The following is a 24,219-nucleotide window of genomic DNA, read 5'->3' on the forward strand; positions in this document are numbered from 1 at the left end:
AAAAATATTAGTTTTTAGTAAATAAACCGATAAAGTGATTAACGCCTCCTTCACTTAGTCCCTCTCCCCCCCCCCCCAAAATATATGCCAGCCATGTAGGGTTGTAATCGGATTGGATCCAGCAAAATCCAAATCCGATCTCAGTTATTGTAAACTTGTATAGTTGTATTTGAAGCTAATCCAAAACCCGATTGGATTTGAAGATTTCACTTTGGATTGGAATTGGAATCCTAATGAATTTGGATCTAATCGGATTCTGCTTTGATTTTAAAAAATTACAAAAAAAAATTAATTACTTTTCAACTTTTATATATATATATATAATTATAACATATAAATTCATATATAATATAATATATAAATATATTTTTTATAATTTTAAATATAATTATGTAAAATTTATATATCAAAATCAATAAATATTATAATATAATTGGATTATGATTGTATCAGATTGGGTAGAGTAGAATCTAAACCCAACCAGATTATATAAAGATATCACTGAATCCAAGATAATTGGATTGAAGGACAGATTTTCAAGTATCATTGACAAGCTTAGATCCATGATCCCCTTGCGGCTTAGAATCTCTACTTATATTTATGGATGGTTGGTCCTCCATACCGTCCATATTTATCCTAATTCCTGAGCACCCATAAAAAGAATTCCTTACTCTGCGTTGCATACATAAGGTTTCATACCCTTGTAACAGTGCTAATTTTTAGCCCGACCATAAGGTTTCATACCCTCTCTATTTGTATTGATACTCTTTCCATACTAAGCCTTAAGATTAAAATTTAAAATATTTTTGAAAAATTAATGAATAAATAAAAAACCTACAAAATAACAATAAAAAAAGCTAACACAACGTGAGTATTCTCAAAATATACAAGACTGGTCTATACAACTAAATAATACACGATGGAAAGGAACCAATTACCAAACCAACCAAGCTAGTAACAACTCAATCTTCTATCAAGTCTGATCAATTCAACCATACCAAGGAATCAAGGAAACTGCTTTTCTTTTCTGGCCCATCCATCCATTCCAACTCTTTAATTTGTAAATGGCAAAATTTACTAATTAATTTGATTTTTATTTAGTTGTCAATTACCATAATTTCCATGCTCTCCCCTCTTTTTATTTTACTAAATTTTACATTTGGAGTTTAACCCAATATTCCTAATTCAATTTCCTATATCTTATCCCTACCTCCTCCCTCCAGAGAACAAACATGTATCACAATTGCATCTGCCACGTGGTCGAAACTCTCAACTTTTTAAACTCTTCTCTTCAACTTCGCTATGCCTCGACGCAACTCTCTAGTCTACGTCGCATTCGCATCCTCCTTTCTTCTCCTTTATCCTCACGACTGTTTTGCTATTGTTGTTCTTCTTCTTCTTCAGCCTGCTTCTCCCCAACTAGAATCGAAAGTCCAAAAGCTAGCTAGCTCTTCGATTTTCTCTCTGCTGCCTACCTTTACAATCGAATTCGATTCTATTCCCCACTCCCTAGTATTTGGTCTCTATCCATCTCCACCAATTCTTCAATAAAAGGACGACGTCCTCTTTGTTACTTTCTAGAAAGAAGAAAAGGAAGACGATTGGGAAGAGTAAGAGAGATGGATAGTTTACTATGCGATGAACTTGTTCAAGAAATATTTCAGCGCCTCCCACCGTCGATGTCCTACACCGTTCCGCTTGTCTGCAAGCGCTGGCTCTTCCTCCATCGGACCTCTAAGTCTTCCCTTTCCGTTCGTCTGCCTACCCATCCTTACTCAATCTCTTCCTTCTCTTCTTTGCTCTCTCGTTACCCCCGTCTCTCTTCCCTTACCGTCATCATAGATAACTCCAGTACTCCCCTTTTTTCATCGGATTCTAGTGCTGAAACGGAAGCCGTTCATGGGCCCTCCTTATTCTGGGATCACCGCCTTCTTTCTGTGGCTTCCAATTGTTCTTATCTCCGCCGTCTTCGATTCTTAGCCGGACCCGTCTCACCCTCTTCTCTCGTTTCTCTATCTTCCTCCTGTAAACACCTCGTCTCTCTTAGTATCTCCTCTTTTCGCCCTTTCTCATTCCGTTGGCTCACCTCCTTTCCTTCTCTCAAGGAGCTCTTCGTCGTTGAATCCCATACCGCAAATTCCATTCACTTTCCTACTCTGGAATTCGATTCCGACGACGATGACGATGGAACCCATACCTCTCTGCCAGCGTCTGAATTGCCTTTGGAAAGTCTCTGCCTGACGGGAATCGGTGCAGGCGATCGCCGGATGGGTTGGCTATGGAGAAGATGCACAAAGCTCCGGAGACTGCAATTGCGGAGCTGTGAAGGTACGGTCGACGGCGCCTCTTTTTCTTCCTTCGTTAGGTGCTTGCAAGGTCTCCAAGAGTTGGAACTCAGGACATGTAGGACGATTGCGGATGGGGTCTTGTTACGATTAGCTGAACACGGAAGCTCTCTCAATTCTCTCCTTATATACGATGGAGGTAGCAGGGACGGTCTCCGCCAGTTTATAAGGCGTTGCAGCTCCACCCTGCAGAAGCTTGACCTGCGTTTACCTCTCGACCTCGATAACGACCACCTCTCCGCTGTTGCGGAGAACTTTCTCGGTCTTGTCAGCCTTCGGCTCCAAAGTTGCTGCCTTGTCACAGGTGAAGGACTCAAGACCCTTGGGACGGCCATGAGCGCCGGACTTGAGGAATTGGCGCTTATTAACTGTGACGTGGTTGAAAGAGAACCTGGATTGCTAGTCACCTTGGGCCAGAGCCTAAGAGTGCTCAGGAAGTTAGATTTGTCTCATAACGAGATGTTGCTCGATAAGGAATTTGTTTCCATGCTCGTTTCCTGCAAAAATTTGGTAGATATTAAGCTGAGAGGATGCAAGAATCTCACGGATGTTGCACTGGTTTCCATCTTCAAAAACTGCAAGCTTTTGGAGAGTCTGGACATTTTACACTGTTGTTGGATTGGGGCCAAGGAAGTTGAGTTCTTTGTTCTCAACCACCCAAGATTGAGGCGGCTTGAGGTTGAAGAAAGCAAGCTATCTGGTGGTGCTAAGATGTGGGCATCCCAGAAATTCATCGAATTTGTTGGTTGATTGATGAACCAATGAAGGAAGACAACCAATCAATTTTACGTTAGGTTTTAAATGAAACAGGTACATGCATATATATACATATATATCAATTATAAATTGCTTTTGTTTTAACCTTCGATGTTGTGAAATAGAGCGAGGAATGCTCTCCTTCTCCTTCCTCTGTTAATAATCTTTCATATGTTCGTGATATTCAAATCATAGTCTCAGACTGGCTTCTTCTACTTACTGGAGTAAGAGAAAAAAGGGGGGCGGGGGGGATACACTTGGTCAAAGAACTCTGCAACAACTACAAGTACTCTTAGTACACCTGAAAATTCAGTGCCACGTTTGGCCTATTTTTACAAGGATTCGATGGATGCTTCATCTGGCAAAACTTTGGTAATCGAGCAAATATATATTGTTTGAGGACATTCATTGGTCTGTAGTTCTTCCGAATTCTAAAACCCAATATGCTTTACTAGTTTTCTTTTATTTAAACTACAGTAACATTTTAGAAGATTGAGATGTTAAAATCTCAGTATTAGAACTCGATGAGTTGATCTGAACTCAAATCATTGATCAAGAATCTGTACCTACCTGATTTTTTTTTTTAAAACAATCAGGGTGGAGAAGCTTCTAGCCACAAAGGTCTTTGTTACACCTGTCTCTGTTGTGTATCTTGGTTTTTATTTGACCACAGTGACAGGTGCGGATGCTTATGGTTTTCAGGTTGAATAGAAAGGGCAGGGATGCCGACCACTTGATTTTGGTAGGAGATAGCAAGAATGGAACACGAATTCTCTTCCCTGTATTTTCTGTAGAGAACAAGAAGTCATAAATGTAAAGGTAGCTTCAACCTTCAGACATGACAAGAAATTACCAGTCCCCATGGTTTTGATTGGGTGATGATATTGATTAAGGAGTATATTGTCCAGCTGCTCAATTGGTCTATGAGCCCGGTCGGTCATGACGCTGTTCTAGCCAACACAAACAGACATGAGAAATATTAGCATACGAGGCTTACGAGCCATCATAAACTTTTCTGAGAAATTAAAACGCGGAATGCATTGAAACTTGGATTATATTGGTAGCTGGCTGGCTGGCTCAGGCATCTGTATCAAGTTCATCAAATTATTATATTATTAGCTGCTGCAGCAACTAGCCAAATACCTGTGGCCGTGATTTACCGAGTAAGAAATTATCTATCTATCCAGAAAAAAAGGAGCATAGGAAAAATAAAATTAGTATGGACTCTATTCTCTTCCAGAAAAATAGGCAAGTAATCTGTATTCTGTATAAGAATAAAACCTAGCTGCCACGTGCGACCATCTATCCTGACCAGAATATCCTTATCTTGTTGGGTTGTTCTGGTTGCTTGTACTGTTTGTTACCGGCGCATCTGCTGAAACATGACAAGTTGATAACTCAGCACCGACAACTCTTAACCCCTGTGTCAACTTCTTCTTTGGTGTCCAGGGCAAGGATGAAATTCACTTGTTGGAAATGCTTGGTTTGAAGTAGTTTTAGAACGGTTCTATACCAGCAGGGGAAGGACAAACTTGGCTAGGCAATTAGTGTAACATCAGAAGGGAAGTTAAGTTATGCATGGGTACAAAAAAATGCAAGTAAAAATATAATGTACACAAACTGTTTAAATACATAGCTCAGCAAGAAGGAAGAGCCCGGTAAAAAATGTAAATGTGATGTATACAAACTGTTGAAATACACATCTCAACGAGAAGGAAGAGCCCGCCAATTGTCAGCTAGGTGCATGGCACGGTCACGTGAAGTTGCAGAAAGCTGTTGGAGGATTACATTCTTAACATGAGCTGCAGCAGTTTCACCTGCTCGTGTAGCAAGCTCGAGGTAGACTACTGCTTTCATCATTTCCCCTTCCTGCCCAATTAGGAAAAGATTGTATCAGTGCACATAAACAGAGAAAGAAAAGAGAAATTAATGGTTTAATGTCTATAACTAGTTGTTTCATATAGCAGATGGCTTAGCCAAACGTGGTGTGTTTTTGGATCATTTGTATAGTTACGAGCTTCCTCCTCTGTAATCTTTTGGGGTTCTTCCCCTGTTTTGTACATCTTCTCATGTACCCCTTATTTCTTTAATGAAATCTGGTTAAATTCCTCTCAAGAAAAGGAAAGGTGGTATTTGCATTACATACAGAGAAGAGACTAAGGCCATGCTCGAACTGAGCTTTACTATGGCCACGATCAGCAGCCCGCTTCATCCATTTCCTTGCTTGTTGATGATTGTGCACCAAACCTTCACCAAATGAGTAGCACAATGAAGTGTTGTACATAGCACGCACATACCCACCTTCTGCAGCTCTAAGATACCATTTAGCCTGAACAAATAAGAAACTTCTATCAGTAAAAACATTCTTGGTCGGGATGCATAGTGGTAAAGAAACAAGTATGATTAAATTGTATCTTTAAATTATATCTTGGAATTTGAAGTACCAACAATTGAAACCAGAAGCATTGAGAAAGGGATCTCTTTCAGAAAATGTAGGAAGTAAAATCACTAAAATTGCAGATACAAATAATTTATCAATGTTTTAGGGGACTACTGGGCTAAAGAATTCAACAGCTTTCATGGATATTCTATTGATTCAGAAAACAATAGATGAACTGAGAGGGGCAAAGGTGCATACAGCTTCAGCTAGATTAGACTCCACTCCACGACCTTGATGCAAACAGAGTGCAAGCTGGTATTGAGCACGGACATGGCCAGCAACGGAAGCTTGGTATAACCATTTCATAGCTTCCTTTGGGTTAGAAGGTTCAGCTGCAAACATGACAAAGGTTATGAACACATGAAGTGAGAATGTTGAATGAAGCCTATGAATTTATAGCAAATTACAAACAACTCCCTATGTGCTATTGTGCATCTCATGACAAACAACTCCAATATCATTAGATTGACTGCAGTATGATTAAGAATGTTCATATCACATTCAATTTATTAACAGTTCACTGAGCAGGAAAAGAAAAGCAGTTTAATGCCATATTTGGATTGGGCAGAAGAAAACATGGTAAGGATAGAAAAAGTCTTACTTGGTCTCACGATTAGGTCCCCCTCTCCCATACATACACACACCATTTTCTTTTCCTTTCAAAATAACGGCTTTATTTTTTTATGGCTTTGCTACTCCTTTCCACATGTGTATTATTGGGGAAGGGGGAGGTTGGAGCACTTTATTGAAGTTGCCTCGGCATTTTTTGGCATATAACTGATGCCTCTAGACACAGATATGGGTATGGCATCTGCTGAATTTAGATTTGTGGTGAAGTATGGTGAATACAAGAATAACACCAAGGTATAATCTTGAATAAGTTTGTGCATAGAACTAAAATTCAAGCAAATAAAATAAGAACAAGCAAGATTAGGAGAGAAAGAACAAGTTTTATAGTGAAGCAACACAGGGCCCAGAAAGGGGAGAATAGAGTGACAAGAAAACAAAAGGAAGTTGGAGATGCATACCTCAGAGGCTATTCACAAACTGATCTCAATTTTTTTAATTGTAAACTGATCAGGTAATTTGATTGAAATGATAATAAATGGTGCACAAAGATAGAAAGAAAAATGAGGGGTAAAAGCCCTCGAAAGGAGTATAAAATAAGAGCTAGCCATTGCTACTCACCCCCAGTATGACAGAATTTGAACCTATTCCAATTCCAATCTATCCTACCTATTTACCCTATTTTCATCCCCGGACCTACTTAGGCTAACTCCTAATCCTATAAACCCATCTAGAGCAAGCTTACCCTACATCAATTTGGTATGAAAATAGTCAATCTTACATCATCTCCCTAAGCAGAATTGTAAACTGATCAGGTAATTTGATTGAAATGATAATAAATGGTGCACAAAGATAGAAAGAAAAATGAGGGGCAGAATCCCTCAAGGAGTATAAAATAAGAGCTAGCTATTGCTACTCTCCCCCAGTATGACAGAATTTGAACCTATTCCAATTCCAATCTATCCTACCTATTTACCCTATTTTCATCCCTGGACCTACTTAGGCTAACTCCTAATCCTATAAACCCATCTAGAGCAAGCTTACCCTACATCAATTTGGTATGAAAATAGTCAATCTTACATCATCTCCCTAAGCAGGTGGGAAAATTTTTTTTCACTGTACAGAGAGCGCAGCAGCTCATATGGTGGAAGGTGACTCTAAAAATGTAATAAGTTGGGCCAATAGTCTGCAGTATGGCCCATAGAGATTTGACTTCTATCTCAATGGGATTAGGGATATATCTGCCAATTTAATCTGCTCTTTTAGATGGATCCCTAGAGATTTCTATAGTGTTGCTGATGGATGGGCCAAAGCTGGGGGTGGATAGGGATATTTTTGTTCCCATGTATCTCCTCCCCTTTTCTAAGTTACATCCATGATATGGTCCTATAAATGCTAGCAGAGACCACACTGCCTCATGTTTTACTCATCAATTTTGAGATCTTTACACTATATTGAGGATGAAGGAAAAGATCTCTCAGTTCTCACATAGGCAATATGATGAAGTATTTGATTTATCAGTTGATTCAGTTCCCCCGTGTTGGAAGCTAGAAGGAGCGCTAAGGAGAGTTCAATAAGGACAACTGTTTAAGCAGTTAGATGAGATCTGATAACTCATAGGCCCATAGCTTAACAGTGAACCTTGATAGAGTACAATAGAAAAAACATAATTCAATTAGCCAACCTCAAGCAGTTTTGAATTGAGCCAAGTAAATATTTATTGTCATCACCACGGTATGGGATTCCTGGCTAAGTTCTTGCATTATACACCAAATGACCTGATTCTTTATTCTTAATGCCACAAGCTGACAGTCAACAAAATCACCTCTACTGCCATGATGGAGGTGGGGGGATTGCCATTCTATCCACAAGCTGGTTCTTAATTCTTAATGTCACCTCTACTCGCCCATACATGACAGCAGAGTCCATAGGGTGATGATAGCTGAGCCCATAAGGCCAACACCATATTCGCGCTAGAAGCCAAGAAAGAAGTAGCTATGAATCCAATAACTCTGACAAAACTAACCAAAGAAAAGAAATGGACTCAGCATCGGGTGAAGAATGAATTTGAAGAATTCCACAATTCACGCCTACAATCCGGCAGAAATGAGAGTGTGGAGCAGAGGATAGGAAGAGATCCAATGAATTCTATCACATCAAATTTGAAGGTCTCTTCTCTGATTGCCAAAGAAGCACAATCATTATCTTTCAATTAAAACACTTCATTAACAGAGACCAATCTAACTTGTTTCTCGACAATTCTCATATGCACGGCAACCTAGTAAAACTGCAGTAGATATCAGAATATCAATATAATGAAAGTCCTTTTCTTTTTGGATTGTGGGGTGGGAGGGAGGTAGAGTATGAGAAAAACTATGCACACAAAACTAAAAGAAAACACGAAAGAAAGATCTGTAGAAGCAAACCTTGCAAGTAAGAAATCCCCAAATTACACTGCCCAGCAGGATCACCGAGTTCAGCAGCCTTCTTGTACAAGGCAATACCCTCCCCCTTCTTGCCTATCTCCCAGTAAATTAGACCGGCATCGACCATGGCAAGCGTAGAGCCACGGGCGGCACCCTTCAAGAAGGAATCAAGAGCCTTGTCGAGGTTGGGGCGGACCCCACCGTGGCCATGCTTGAACCGCTTTCCCCAGCGGAGGAACAACATAGCCTCCCTGAGAGGTCGAAGGGCGTCCCGCCACGAGCGGCAAACCAAGGAAGCCGATTGGAGATTTGAGAGGGTGAAGGAAGCTGCAACCTTAGCCAATACATCAAATGGTAGTAAAGAGAAATCATGGTGGGCAATCTGCGAGGACGATGCGTTGGTATCGAAGCGGCTGCGACGGGTCGACTCGGTTCTTCTAGGTGCGGAAGTGACGGTAAAGTTGCATCTGCTTCCACAAACCTCTAGATGTCGTCGTTCTTGTGGCTTGTATTTTTCGTTGCTTCTCCTGCTCTTTCTGTCGTTGTTGTTGTTGTTTCCCAACGAAAGAGCTGTGATCTGTTCACCGTCTGCGAGGAATGCCCATGCTCTCTGTTTCATTTTCTTATCTCTCTCTCTCTGCTCTCTTGCAGTGAGGTGAGACTAGAGAAAAAAAGGGAGCAACCGAGCGAGAGGGCGGTGGTTGAGTAGGTCGCGGAAAACGGAAGGGGGAAGTGTTAACTACGTCCACAAAAGAGTTGAGTTGGGTTTGTTTGAATCGTACTTGTCCCGTTTTCAGACGGTGGATAGTAGGGGTGTCAATTGGACTGGATTTGGTCCGATCCGGTCCAGTCCAATTTAAGTCCAATGATTATTTTGGACCGGTCGACAGATTGTCCAATCTGTTCAAATTCCTGTTAATTTAGACTGGTTTCAACTCAAACTTGGTCCATTGACACCTAAGTTCTTATCTTCTATCAATGGACCAGATATTGGCTCAATCCAATATAAATTCATTATGGATGGACCAGGTCCAATCCAATATGTCATATTGGTCCATTCAATCCGTCCAAATTCAATGTCTTATTGGTCCATCCAATCTGTCCAAATGGATTTTGTTTTGGACTGAGTCCAACCCAAAATCGGTCCATTAACACCCTTAGTGGATAGGAAACAGTGCGACAACAAATGATTATAGGGGTGCAAGTTGGGCCGGCCCAGCCCGAGCCCGAACCGGCCCAACCCAGAATTTTAGACGGGCTGTACTTGGATTTTTGGTCCTCGGGACTAAGAAGTCGAGTTTTTTATTTTTCGGTCCGAGCTCGGGCCAAGCCCTTAGGTAGCCTGAACTCGGCCTGAGCCCGTCACAATATATATATATATATATATATATATATATATATATATATATATATATATATATATATATATATATATAAATGTTGCATACATATTTACATATATACATATATATTATATATGTATATATATTTGCATTAATATATTTATATATATAATTTTAGAGTGGATTCATTGACCAACCTGAACCCGGCCCGGGCCTAAGCCCAACTCGAATGCATCAAATTACAAGGTGGGCTGGGCTCGAATTGGGAAAACTGGGCTTGACCTCGAGATCGGGCCTTAAGCCCAAATTTTAGGGTCAGACCTGGGTTGACCATAAATCCAGCCCAACCCACTCGACTTGCAACCCTAAAAATGAATATTATTACTAAAAGTGTTGTATATCCACCGTACACATGGAATGCATCGAGTTCACACACCATTAACCAAAAAATGGATCAGAAAACTGAGAATGATGACTGATGAAGTGATGATATTGATACCCATTAGAGACGTGGGACATATTGGTGGACCGATTCAGTCCGACAATTTTATATGGGCTGAGCTTGAATTTTGGGCTTTTTAGTTTTTTTGGATTAGACTCGGGCCTGGCCCTTAACCCGAATTTAGTGCAAGTGCAACCTACTTAATTTGCATCCTTATTGAAGTTAGAATAAATGATAAAGATTGATGGTGTGCACTCCGATAGCTCCCTGTTGGATGATACTTTGGACGTTGGACTAGATAGATTATTTGGTCGAGCTACAAAGAAAAAGAGAAGATTAGAGTACTTGGGCTACTTTATCCAGTATGGGCACTCCGATGCTTAAGTCAGCGAACTGGAGATTTTTCTGAGAGCTAGGAAGCAAGAGAGAGCTAGAGAGCTTGAGTGTTAAATCATGCATACCTTATGAGGTTAGAGGTGAGGCCCTTATATAGGTGGGCTGCCGTGAGCCTCACGAAATGCGTCTAGGATCTCTGACCCGTCTGGTTCGGAAGTGGTTTCACGCTTAGAGATGGACTTTGTGCAAGTAGGTAATGTTTATTCAATCATGCCCGGAGCGGGCGGGGTGATAACCAGCTTTTCCAATGTGGCATTTTGATCTTGGGGAATTCGAAGGCGATAGTTTGCATAACGGGGAGGTTGCTCGGCACATCAGGGAAGTCACTAATCGGAGTGAGGTCAGATTGGTGGAAGCAGGTCACCTCTTACGCCGACTTGAGGTCCTGCCAAGGTGTTTGCAACTCGGCCTACCGGGGTAGTACCGAGGTTGCTGAAGTGTCCGAAGTGGTTTGCTTACGTTGTGTCGAGGTGTCACTCTACTGTTCTTCAATGCCATGTGTCATGATATCATTGGAGGACCATATTATACCTCATCAATTGCCCCCTACTTCCAAGTCCAACGTGGTCAGTACGACAAGGGAATAGTTTTAACCCGAGGTTATTTGATCCAATTTCCATCCTCATTTATGGTCCGATCAATGGCTCGAGTAGGGCTGTTCACGGGTCGGGTTGGTTTAGTTTACTGAGGTTTTTCCAACCGACCAGATCTGGTTGGGTTACCTGAGATGGAAACCGAAACCGACCCAGTGTTAAGCAAAACCGACCTAGTCGGTTTGAGTCGGGTTGGGTCGATTTCGGCTCTAAGTCCATCCATGCCCCCCATGGCCACCTAGTTTTCTGGAAATATATTTAAAACTGAAATATGTATTTTAGAAATATATATATATATATATATATATATATATATATATATAAAATATACATACAAATATATTGGAAAATATATTTTCTGGAAATATATAACTGACATATTTCATAATATATATTTTTTAGATATAGATATTGGAATATATATTTTTAGATATTTCAGTTTTTAGTTAAGTAGGAACTAAGTCGGTTTGGTTCGGGTCAGTTTCGGTTTTCACACAAGAAAACCGAAACTGACCCGAACCATCGGTTTATGAATTTGTACAACCCGAAACTGACTGGTGCTGATGAAAACCCGGACGACTCGGGTTGGGTTGGTCGATTTGGTCGGGTTGGGCCTTCTTATGAACAACCATAGGCTCGAGATCGAGTTCGTTCGGTTGGTCTGGCCTAGGCACAAGGTAGCATACCAGGGATGCGTGGATGCCACACAACCATTAGGTTGCATGGACGTAAAAAATGCGCTAAACTAATTTTGCCTCGGAATACGAACCATTGCATCTGTGTGAAATGTTAGATGCAACTAATCTCAACCGTCCATAGTTTGGTTCATTCGTCTATAAATAGGACCCTCAAGGGCCCATTCCTCTCGTCCCTATCTTTGAAATTCTGGTGAGACCACGAAGCTCGATGTTATCGCAATGATCAGTGTTGTCGGCGAGGTCGGTTTATTCATCCTAGGTGAGTCATCTCCCTTAGTTCTGTTTTTGCTCATAATGTTTGATAGTGAGTTCGGGGAAGAGAGGGATCCGCCCTTCTAGGCCGAGGAAGGGACCTCGACTTAAGACTGACGGGGTTTTCACAAGAGGGCCTCGTCTTCTTGTAGGGCTAAAGCACTAGACCAGTTTGATCCCACCGAGCTCTTTGCCGAGAACATCATTGTGCTTGCAACTCAATATAAGATTCTAAATCAGTTCGGATATTCCCTTCCCTATGGGAAATACCTACAGGAGCACAAGGAAGATGAGGTCATTGTCTTCGAGGAGGCCTTGAAAGTGGGTCTTCAGTTCCCCCTTCATCCACTTATCCCCGAGGTGTTGAACTATTATAACATTAGCTTAGGTCAGCTTCATCCCAACTCCATTAGGACCCTCGTCGGCACTATCTCCTTTTGTCACCACATCGGCCTCCCCCTAGATGTTAAGACCATTGACAGCAAATTCGACATAAAAAAAAACCCTCCAGTACTCTTGAGATGTACAATTGTTACTTGTCCTACCGCCTTAGGTGTAAGCTGATGAATGGCTTTCCCTCCAAAGTAGCATATGGTTGTTCTTGACAACCTGGAGAGAGGGAGTGAGGGACATCGGGGAGGAAACTCTCAGTGAGCAAATGCAGGTCCTAGTGGACTAGAAGTCTATGTTGAGTGAGTACTTGTCCGAGGAGAAGTTGATCTAGGTTGAGCTGAGTGCTTTGGGTAGGTCGTCATCTCAAGATTGAGCATTTTCTTTTTCTTCTTTACTTTCTTTTCTTTTTACACTCCGTCTCACCCTTAAATTTCTCGTCATGTCAGGCATGCCAACTTTCGGGTTGTTCCAAGTTGTGAAGAGGAAGAAGAGGAAGGTGGCTCACCAAGAGGACCTTAGGTTGTTTCTCCAGAGACCACCGTGTGAAGTGCTGTTGTGACTGTGCCGATAATTGACCTAGTCGAGGGAGATCAGCCATAAAGGACCTCGCTAGAGACTGAGGCCTCCCCTACATCCGAAGAGCCCCTTCCACCACCCAAGATTGAGGCGACCGGTGGTTCGAATGTCGAGACCGATCCTGAGGAGAGGCACACAATCATGGACTTCAAGACTGCCCTGGTGAAGAGCAAGGAGGTTGTCTTTCTTGAAGAGGTCGTGAGGCTTCACAAATCACGTCCCAGTGAGCTCGGTGGAAAGCTTATGCATTGCCTCATGGTGGTATGTTCCTGACCTTCTTGTTGTATTCATTCCGATCTTCATTCTAGAATTATTTCCCTTTTTCTCTTTTATAGGTGAACACTTTTGTGCATACCTTGTTGGGGCAGGCTGAGGGAGGTTTGGTGAGGGCCTAGGATGCTGAGAAGGAAGCGGCGGAGTACAGGTCCCGAATTGAATGGGTTGTCTATCTCATCGGCGACCTAAAGGATGAGCTCATAGTGGAGCAAGGTCGCACTACGGACCTGACGGGGAGGTCGAGAAGCTAACCAAGGAGCTTGAGCTCAAGGACCAACAATTACAGGAGAAAGAAGCCAAACTCACCGAGCAACAGTCAAAGTTTCTCGACGACGTCCATGTTGTCGAGGTCCAAGCAGTTTAAGAGTTTAAAACCTCGCCCAACTTCGTAAATGAAAGGAAGGAGTTCGGGTCTAGCACCTTTTGTTAGGAATTTAAACTGTGTCGGATGTTAGTGGCTTCGGTGTGCCTAGAGTTTGACCTCAGCAAAATAAAGTCATCGGCGTTCACCAATAAGATGATGGGTCGGGTTGATCAAGAGCCTAACTCCGAGGAGGAGAAGAAGGATGAGGTTGATGTGGTCAGCGGCGGCACAAACTGCGAATCTGATGCCAGTATGAAAGGTGTGGGAGCATACGAGCCCCAGAATATCAGACTTTTTGCCTTTGTTCTTGGACCCCCATATATATAAGTTGTATGTCGAGCCTCCAAGTTTGGCTTCCTTTATATTTTCTATTGAGTAGCAATGTACTCTTTATTTCTTCCGTTTAATGGAATAAAATTTTTATATATACCGTGCCCCTCTTTCTTGCTTTGTACTTTCAATTACTAGAAAATAGGTTGTTTTAGAAACGCAATCAGAGGTGTTGAAATAATGATGTGCACGAGTTGCCTAGGTGCCAAAGCGATTAGACTCATAATTTCGGCTAAGTCAAAAAAATACCGAGTTGTCAAACTGCTGAGATATTCCGAGATCAGCGTAGGGGGCCTTAGAGCTAAAGTGCTCATAGCGTAGATCGACTAGACCAGGTCACTGGGGTAGGCAGTCTTAGTTTTCACACCCAGTACAATTTGCAATCTTTGCGGACGCAATTCGAAACTTCGGAACTCTTCATAGACAATATCTCCTTAGGTTGTTGACATTCCACGCACAGGGTACTTGCCTCCCTTCCAACGTTTTTAGCTCGTATGTACCCTCATCGATCACCTTGAGAACTTTGTAGGGGCCTTTCCAGTTTGGACCTTGCTTTCCCATGCTGGGCTCAGGTACCATAACCTTCCTGAGTACCAGGTTGCTAACTTGAAATTGACGTCTCTTAACTCGGGTGTTATAATTCTGAGCTACTCATTGCTTGTATGCCGGCATCCGAGTATAAGCACAGGCATCCGAGTATAGGCAAAGTCATAGACTTCTTCCACTAGGTTAAGGTTAGTCTGTAGCTCGTCCTCGTTAGCCTCCTCATTGTACGTCTCAGACCGCAAGGTCGGCACCTCGATCACGATTGGGATGACAACCTCTGTCTCGTATGTTAGGTTGAAAGGAGTATACCCAGTTGCCATATTGATAATAGTTTGATAAGAGCAAAGGACACTGGGCAGCTCATCCACCCACAAACCCTTGGCTTGAGAGAGACGAGCTTTGAGTCCATGGAGTATCGCCCTATTCGTCACTTCGGCCTGGCCATTTGCTTGGGGATGGGCCAACGAGGTGAAGTTCTATTGGATTCCCATCTCTGCACATCAGTTTTGGAACTTGATGTTTTCGAATTGCTTCCCATTGTTCGAAATCAATACCTTGGGGAGTTCAAATCTGCAGGTGATGCTCTTCTAGAAAAAGTTTTGCATGTTCCAAGATGTGATGGATACCAATGGCTCGGCTTCCACCCACATCGTAAAGTAGTCAACTGTGACAACCAAGAACCTCCTTTGCCCACTCGCAGGTGGAAAAGGATTGAGGATATCTATCCCCCACTATGCAAATGGACATGGGCTGGTAAGGTACGTTAGGTCGACGGTGGGTAGGGGTGTCAATTGGATTAGATTTGGTCCAATCCTGTCTAGTCCAATGTGAGTCCATTGTAAATGGACAAGGTTCAATCCAATCTAATGAATATTTTGGACCAATCCAATTCAATGATTGGATCGTCCAATCTGTTCAAATTCGTTTTGGTTTAGATTGGATTAGATATTGGCTTAATCCAACCTAATCCAATATAAATTTATTATGGATAGACCAGGTGCAGTCCAATTTAATAAATATTTTGGACTAGATTGGTCCAATCCAATTTGTCTTGTTGGTCCGTCCAATCCGTCCAAATTGATTTTGGACTGGATGGGTTCCAACCCAAAACTAGAGGTGTAAAGTGGGCCGTGTCGGATTGGCATGGCATGGCCCACGAGCGGCCTACACAAAGTGTAGGCTGTGCCGCCCCTCCTCATTGAAAAGTTTGGGGGTCGGCCTGACATGGCCCATGGCCCAAGCCTGTGTGGGCTAGTGCCGTGGGCCGGGTTGGCCCAAGTCGGGCCATGGACCAGGCCAAAGCTATTTTGCCTATTTATTTAATAAAATTGAAAAAAAAACTTAAAATTTTAATTTTATATGAATTTTAATGTATACAATTGCTTATATATACACACAATAATTAAATAAATTAATATAATAAAAATGAAAACAATTGTTTATTTTATTAATATATTATATACTATATATTATAATATATTTATATATATTATATATGGGCCGTGCTAGCACGCGGGCCGCGGGCAACACGACCCGATTTACACCTCTACCCAAAACTAGTCCATCGACACCCTTACCGGTGGGTATCCCTTCCTAACAGGGTAGGTGGGGATGGATTTTGATATTCTACAACTCATATGAGTATAAGGTATGGTATTAGGCTAAACCAAATCCTTCCTGACTCACATATTGTTGAAAAGCATATGGAACTCGTGTATTAGGTGTTGAATTTAATAATATTTTAAACTTTATATAAAGGACAATTAACAGTTTATGTGTTTTTTACTTGTCTCAATCAAATAATTGAAAATTTTGTTGTTTGTTTATGTTATTTTACTTGTTTATTGTTTATATATAACAAGAAATAATAAGAAATTTTATGTGAGTTCTAAACTCGTCCTTATCTACCCTTAAACATGAGGAAGATAGGAAGAGGGTTTTGCATTTTCATGTATAAAGAGGGTTTAGATTCTCAAAATCCAAACTGATATGAGTTTTGGAGTGGGCATTTGTTGGGAAGTTTTAAGAAGGCGGGTAGAATCTAGGATTTTCAAAACCCTCGCCAAACCTTCTCCATCGCCAATTCGCCATCCCTATTTATACCGTTTAGTAAAACAGGATTTACAAAATGCAGCAATGGATTCATTTTCTAAGGTGGGTTCCACATGGACAGCCTATATGCTATATTTGATGAAAAACCCAAATCAGCCATGTCAAATTAGATCATTCTTGGTGTGCCCATATCAAATTAGAACAGCCAGTGATCAGTGATGGTGTGCCTATATCAAAATTAAATCAGCCGCATGGTGAGTATTCACAGCAAATTAAATCAATCATTGGTGTGCCCTATGTGATATGTCCAAATTCATTTGGGGTCAGAACAAGAAGAGAAGAAGAGAACCCACTGATAATCTTTCTTTTATCGTGCTTCCAATTTGACTAATTAAAATGAAGCGGGTAAGAAGAAAGACCGTAAAAATTAATCACAGTTAAAGAGTGATATGTTCTCTGATAAGATGTTGGACGCACGGGATTTAAGGATATGTCTCATTTGCCATGGATCCCTTTCATGTGAAAGGTACCTCTGGTGGGACCCTTGAAACATCATTCTCTCCGGACTCCACCCCATGTGCAAGATTCTCATTCTTAACCTCAGAGAAACCTAATACAACAGCTCTATATTCACCAAGATTGGTAGGCTTTTCCAGAATACCTTTTTTATACTCCACACAGTTCAATATAATTTTGATATATAGGAGTTACTGAAGTGCAGTAGAAAAATAAAACTATGCATTCTCTTCAATCGCTGTTAAATAATCTATTTATCTTATTATTCAAAATAACCTGTGCTATTTGATCTAAGTTGATCTCAACAATCGGAACCGTAGACATATATTGAAAAGTTCAGGAACACATAATCCAATGGTGTGAAACTGTGAATCACAATTTTGTCCAAACCTTGATAAAGGAACCAGGCTCAACGACCACCCCATCCCGAAGGCGAAATCGGATGGGCTCCCCACAATCCACAGAGCGCCTCATGAAGATGTGCTGTGGGGAGCCCATCCAAACTCCCCTGCTATCTGCCTCCTCCCTTTTGAAAAAGAGGTGGAATCTGTTTACACTTTACAATAAAAATTGTCTCAATACAATTTCAATTTAAGATATTTCATCATGAGATTGGGACCCATAATGCTACTCAACACAGATCATAGGAATTTTTTTTTGTTGTAAACAGATCCAGACCGTTAATAAAAGTAGCACTGCTTAGAGTTGTGTAGGCTTGATGGGCTCTTGGGCCAAGATTGGCCAAGATTGGCATTGATGGGCTCAATGGTGAGTGTTGTTGGACTTTCCTTCACTAAAAGAACTTGAAGGCTTTTCATATGGAGCATATCTTGCAAAGCCCTCTCAATGGGTACTACTAACTTTGGGCCCATGGGCTTAGCAGAGATCCAAAGGTTGGACTTAAAATCCCAATATCTAATATAGAACACGGGTGTAACTTGTAAGTGAGTAAGCCCAACCTCGATGGATTCTTAAAGTGGGCGAGCCTGACGTATGAACTCCTTAGATTGATTGCAAGCCTGAGATCTAACCGGAGTCCAAACCCAATTGAAAGGTCACAAAGCTGAGCAAAATTATTTTGACACCCTTTTGGTTAATTGAATCAATGATGCTTCTCAGTGATCTAGTCTATTATAAGCGATAAATCGGTTGTATCATCATAAATTCATTTGACAACATCCTTTGTCGTTTAATCTGAAAATGAGTGATGACTACTCACTAGAGAGTAGAGCCATAATTGTTTGAAGGAAATAGGTTTGAAAAGTCGCCACCTGTATACATCATTGTTCATTGATAAATTTCACATAAAAGTTGCCACGTGTCTAAGTAAAAAAAAAAAAAGAAAAGAAAAATTGGGATCACCATTTAGATGGGTCCCACATTAATTAAACGGTAGTTAATAGTAACACTAAGAATCAGCATAAAGCAATGATGCCAATTTATTAATTGTTACAACTGCCAATACATATCTATATTATTCATCAATCAGATAGTAAAGCAATTACCTAATCTTTTTCCAATCTATGAAGGGAGGGTGTTTTAGGTGAAGTGGACCCAATTCATCAATACATTAGATACGTGGCAAATGAAGGGACAATTAACCTCATCATAGTCATGCAGATATAGAGGCAGCTATTTGTTTAATGGAATCTTATGGTCTATTGGCATTTCAGGTTAAGCAAAAGATTCGAGTTGCTGTACAACGGTAATAGCAATAGCATTACCCAGTTAGCATTATTGAAGGAGTAGGGCAGTGGCGCTGTGCAGTACTGAGTACTCTCAGAAATGCCAAAACCCAGTGGATTTAGACATACTCGATCACATATTCACATACTCTGGAGTAGCAGAGGCGAGGACAATGAAATGAATGGTCCACGCGATTTTCCTGTACATTGTTAAAGAAACCAGGAAAGGTCCCAGCTCGGTACTTGCAAAAAGCTTTCGAATTTGAACGTAACGAAGCCTCCAAAGCTGATGAGGGTCATCCGGACCCGGTCATGGTCCACACGACTTCTTCGTACGTATTCACCAGCAGCTAGCGGGGAAAAGAGAGCGAGAGAGCGAGAGAGAGAGAGAGAGATGGAACAGCTAGTCCGGCCGGCCTGGCCTCTCAAGAAATTGTCTGTTTGCAATTTCAATCAACTTTTTTTTTAAGTGGATATAACATTACCCAGCTCCAGCTGTTGAATTGGAGCTGCTCAGAGCATAAACCAATGTGGAAGCGTTTGATGCAACGCGTACGCCAATCTCCAAACTCTTCCAAATTAAACCCATTTATCAGCCCATTCCATCAATCTCTCCACATCTGCTCTTCTCAAAATTGACAGCGATGTGACCCCCCCTCCCTCCTTGAACCGCTGAACGTACGAGTATAATATATATTTATATATATATAAAGAGAGAGAGATTCCATAACCATCATTTCTTATCTGTTCTCCGTACGTTCAAACTCACAGCATTTTTGAATTTCAAGAAAGAAAACTAATAAAACAATCAAGTTTAGTGTTTAGAGCCACTGTCAAGTGTCTGTTACCGGTAATTGCAGTGCCACGGACGACTGCAGCAATTTCTCTGTTTATGTACCCAGATACTGTAAGAGATCATTGATTAATGATTACCGGAGGCGGAGCTTGGACGGAGCGCCGGAAATTCAACTATTTCCTTTGGTTTCAGAGGCAAAATTGTTGCTCTGAGTTTGGGTTGTTGAATTGAAATGGGAAAGTTCAAAAACCCTCGATCTTCAAGGTATGTAGACGGAAATTTGGATTGGAGAAGGCCTGGACTCTGGAGTCTGGAGTCAATCAAAAGCAGTAGGACTGACTACTGAGGGCTGGCTGAATAGAGAAGCCCGTTCAGGCAAAATCCCTTTTCTTTAGCCCAGGCTGCCCAGCGTAGAGGGATGTCCTGCTGGCTACTCCAGAACCCAGACCTTCAGATAGAATTCTACTGGAGTACCGGGTTCCTTGTTAGAAAGCAAAGGAAAAAAAAAATATATCTGTTTTGATCCGAAAATCTTCAAAGAAGTAGTATTACTCTTGATCCCAAACGCTATCTGAGAACCATATATAATATAGTACCTAGTACGTACTAGCAATCTGCATTTATTTGAAACTATTCACAATTAATATGTAGGTGACATCATTGTGTGCAATGGATGTAGCAAAAATTCCATAATTCTCTTCTCCAGTCGCGGTTAAAAACGGAAGAAGAAAAAGAAGAAGAAAAATCAACCGTGTCTCTTCCCCCGTTCAGGTTCTTTGCTTACAAGAATGGGTGTTTCTTATCAGTCTCTGGACTAAAATCAAACTCATTAATTAATGAGCCATGAATCTAAACCACCTAATTAGTTTTAATAACTTGACTTGGATGATTTTTGCCTCGTGACATCTCCAACTGGTGGTTGGTTGTCTGTGATGGACGATGCTGACAAAACTTGATCCAACTCACTAAAGTCTAAATAGCTAGTTACCTAACCCAAACCAAATTCAGTTCTGGAATCAGGCTCCTATATGGTTGAGGGTGGACTGGAGTTGGAGTTTGGACATTTCTCAACCCAACCCGAATCGAATTCCCATTACTACTATACCAGACCTGGCCCCCCTGTTCCAGAAAGGGACAATCTACGCGCACGGGAGGGGCTAGAGAGTTAAATCACTTCCCAACCCAACCGACCCATGGCGGAGGGGCTCACTGCTCAGAGAAACAAGCGACTGGCCAAGCTTGCTTCTTTCTCGCCCAGACAAAATGGTGGCCATCGTCCCAATTAATCCCACAGTCGGTCATCTCCACCATGAGATATATATGAACCAACACATACATGATGCAAGTTCAGTTCGTCGAACATGGATGGGCCTGGTCCCTCTCTTCTTTTTTTTTTTCTTTTCTTTTTAATTTTTGCTCAGACTTGGTTTCTTTTTCTATTGACGTGGTGACAGATAAAGTGCTGAAGAAATTCTTGTCCACCCTCCACGCAACACCATATGAACTCAAACTACTGGGTAGAGTAGAAGCTTAGAAAATGATTGGAAGGAGAAAACCATAATAATGATGATACAAAAGAAACAGAGAGAAAGTCAAGGCCGCATTTTTCTATTCTGTAATTAGTGTTAACCCAGACAAGAAACCAATAACAATAGTAATAGTAGTAGTTGATTAATATTAAAATTTTCTGGCCAAAATCAGTATCATATTCTATCATGAGATTACTCATTAGAAGCTAGAATCAACTTCCTAATGGGGCTCAAACAAACACAGTCAACAGTCACCACTCATTCTGCAAAATCCATTTACAGAATAAGAATTCATTTTAGTTCACACAATTCTAACAACATTATTTCACGACTTCTGTTGACAAGAAGGATTAAAAAAAAAAAAAAAAAAAAAAAACAGAAAAGGAAAGCCCAAAGGATCACCAACTCAAACCTTTCTCTGTAGGATCTCTCCATGTACTGTCAACATCTATATGTGTGTTCAAGCGAAGAGGGAGGGGGTTTAAAATCCAACAAGAAAAGAAGAAGAAGAAGAAAAAATTGGTGGAACTAGGTGACGAATTTACAGTCTAGATATGCTGGAACATATCAAAACCCGCTCCAGTTAGGTCCTCAGATAGTGACGTCAATGGAAAGCTACTGAAATCATCTGAACTCTGTGTTTGTTTTTGCTCATCTTGCCATGAACGTAGCTCCAATTCTTCGGATTTGATCCCGTTGAACTGAAACTGGAAAACAGGTTCCAACCTGGTGTCAGAAGAGTCCCAACAGAAGCTTGCATTGCTGACCATGTTGTTCATCTGAAATTCTGCCTGACTGCTCATGTTGCAGCTGTTACTAGAACTTTCCTTTGTTTCGTTGTAGAATAAGCTGCTCACCCTCGAAGTTGAATTGTTTTCGGAAGTATCTGTCTCAGTCACACTAGTTAATTGGGGCATCGAAGTAAACCCAAAATCAAAGGTGGTCGCCAAGTGGGCCTGGTTGAAAGGTCTGAAATTTTGGTGATGTTGAGACACGAGGTTGGAATTTGTTCCAACAGGATTGATACCCGTTTGGAATTCAAACAAAGGAAAGGGATCAAAGATTTGTTTTGTCAGAAATTTTTCTTCTGAAGTTCCATCGAGTCCGGCAACATGGTAGCCCGAACTGTTAACGGAAAATGCCTGCCCAAATTCCTCTGAGCTCTGTGTGCGTCGAGGCCTTTTAGGCTGAGACGGCTGCAAGGAATCTTCTTCCCTACTTTTCTTGTCATCCCGTAATTCAGCTTCACACAACGGCTTGTGGGTGTTTGGGTCAATTCCTTGTTGCTTCAGTTTCTTCTTCAGGCAAGAATTCCAGAAGTTCTTTATCTCATTATCTGTTCTTCCAGGTAATTGTGCTGCAATTTGAGCCCACCTGTAATTCCAGTAAGAAAGAATTAAAATTAAAAGAAAAAAAAAAGTTCAAAATTCATTTAAGTTTTGTTCTGCATCGAGAAGTATATATATTTTCCAGAATCACATTCTCGAGTGTCTGGATACCTGTTGCCGAGGGCTTCATGGAGACTGATTATCGCATCCTCCTCTTCCTGTGAGAACATTCCTCTCTTAAGATCTGGTCTCAAGTAGTTTATCCATCTGAGCCTGCAACTCTTTCCGCACCTTTGAAGACCTGCAAGAAGAGAAGCTTAGAATTAGTGAATTACCAATTTACTACACTACACTACACCATGGATTTCCATGGAAACTAATTAAGGAGGAGACAGCCAGATGATTGATTATTACCTGCTTGTTTGGGAACTGAACTCCAACAGCCAATACCAAACCTAGTGATGTGGTTGAACAACTTCTCGTCCTCCTCAGGAGACCATAAACCTTTCTTTAGCTTTTGTTTAAAACAACAAGAATGGCGCCCCATTTTTGAGATGACGCCGATGATGAGGATATCGATGTCTCTTCTGGGAATTCAAAGTAGCCACTTGCTGGGAAGGCTCAAGGGTTTATACATGATGAAGTGAGAGAAAGAGAAGACGGAACACCTCTTTATTGATTTTGCGTGGAAAAGTTAAGAATATTTGTCCATGATTTAAAAGAGGGGGAGAAAAGTCATGCTTAGGTTTCAAGTTATTAGAGAGAGAGAGAGAGAGAGAGAAGAACCCAGGAAGGTGAAGCAATCAAGTGGGATTTACGCAAGTCTGGTGATGCTTTGCATAAGAAATGAATTGGATTTTAAGATATCTCTATCTCTAGAAAAAAAAGAAAAAAAGAAAATGAAAACAATCATAATGGAGAAGAACATCTCTCTCTCTCTATCAAATGTAAAGTAGAGTTTATTAGTGAGAGTGAGTTGTTAGCTTGGCTTCAATAATTTAAAACTTGTTTGAAAGGAATTTTGTGCTAAATACAGAAAAGAAAATAAATTGTCGGCCGACACCAACGGCCCGATACGCCGTCGAGCGTAAAATGGTCCCGGATCCCGGATTTGCAATGCTAGAGCGTGCGTCAGGACTTGCGTCTCATTCACCCGTATCGCCCAATCTCAATATGTGGGCTTGGCGTTCGTCAGATCGTTGACCACTACCCGGATCAGAGATTGTTGACCACTTCAATATCTTGTACATTACTCCCCATTAATTGCCAATAGACTCTCTGCTCCAAGGCCGTTAGTGACGTTTCTCACAAGGCACTGATCATCGATCATCAAGACTCAAGCACCAGGAAAGTTAAAATGTGCACGTGGTCAATTAGTCATGTTTAGGAAGTAGGACAGGATCAACTACTGATGGAGTAGGAGGACTGTAGGATCTCTCCTCTCCTCTCCTCTCCTCTCCTCTCCTCTCCTCTGGCTCTGCTTAGAAAACAACGAAGAGTAGTTTATGCAACTCTTTAATTTGATTTCTTCCAATTGCAGTTACAAACAAGGTGTGGAAATTGAGAGTCA

The 24,219-nt window shown here is 41.2% G+C and overlaps 3 protein-coding genes across 4 annotated transcripts; 1 reads left to right on the plus strand and 2 right to left on the minus strand.

Annotated features, from left to right (window-relative positions):
• The first annotated feature begins 1,100 nt into the window (after window positions 1–1,100).
• LOC104591479 (RNI-like superfamily protein) lies at window positions 1,101–4,014 on the plus strand. 2 transcript variants are annotated; one of them, XM_010250322.3, is made up of 2 exons: window positions 1,101–3,155; window positions 3,297–4,014. In XM_010250322.3, exon 1 carries the CDS (start codon window positions 1,620–1,622, stop codon window positions 3,093–3,095), a length of 1,476 nt encoding a protein of 491 aa, XP_010248624.1. In that variant the 5' UTR covers window positions 1,101–1,619; the 3' UTR covers window positions 3,096–3,155; window positions 3,297–4,014. The 2 variants fall into 2 exon arrangements, with proteins under 2 accessions (XP_010248624.1, XP_088760619.1); XM_088904493.1 differs by having other exon boundaries at window positions 3,804–4,014.
• Window positions 4,015–4,673: 659 nt separating this feature from the next.
• Window positions 4,674–9,295, minus strand: LOC104591478 (F-box family protein). Its single transcript, XM_010250321.2, has 4 exons — window positions 8,535–9,295; window positions 5,740–5,873; window positions 5,248–5,430; window positions 4,674–4,970 (listed from the first exon to the last, which is right to left on the minus strand). Exons 1-4 carry the CDS (start codon window positions 9,151–9,153, stop codon window positions 4,806–4,808), a joined length of 1,101 nt encoding a protein of 366 aa, XP_010248623.1. The 5' UTR covers window positions 9,154–9,295; the 3' UTR covers window positions 4,674–4,805.
• Window positions 9,296–21,596: 12,301 nt separating this feature from the next.
• LOC104591477 (uncharacterized) lies at window positions 21,597–23,644 on the minus strand. The gene is made up of 3 exons (XM_010250320.3): window positions 23,064–23,644; window positions 22,821–22,950; window positions 21,597–22,695 (listed from the first exon to the last, which is right to left on the minus strand). The coding sequence occupies exons 1-3, from the start codon at window positions 23,194–23,196 to the stop codon at window positions 21,870–21,872; spliced, it is 1,089 nt and encodes a 362-aa protein (XP_010248622.1). The 5' UTR covers window positions 23,197–23,644; the 3' UTR covers window positions 21,597–21,869.
• Between the last annotated feature and the right edge of the window lie 575 nt (window positions 23,645–24,219).

Source organism: Nelumbo nucifera, chromosome 4 (assembly GCF_055504915.1).
Source record: "Nelumbo nucifera cultivar China Antique chromosome 4, China Antique-T2T, whole genome shotgun sequence".
NCBI lineage: Eukaryota > Viridiplantae > Streptophyta > Magnoliopsida > Proteales > Nelumbonaceae > Nelumbo > Nelumbo nucifera.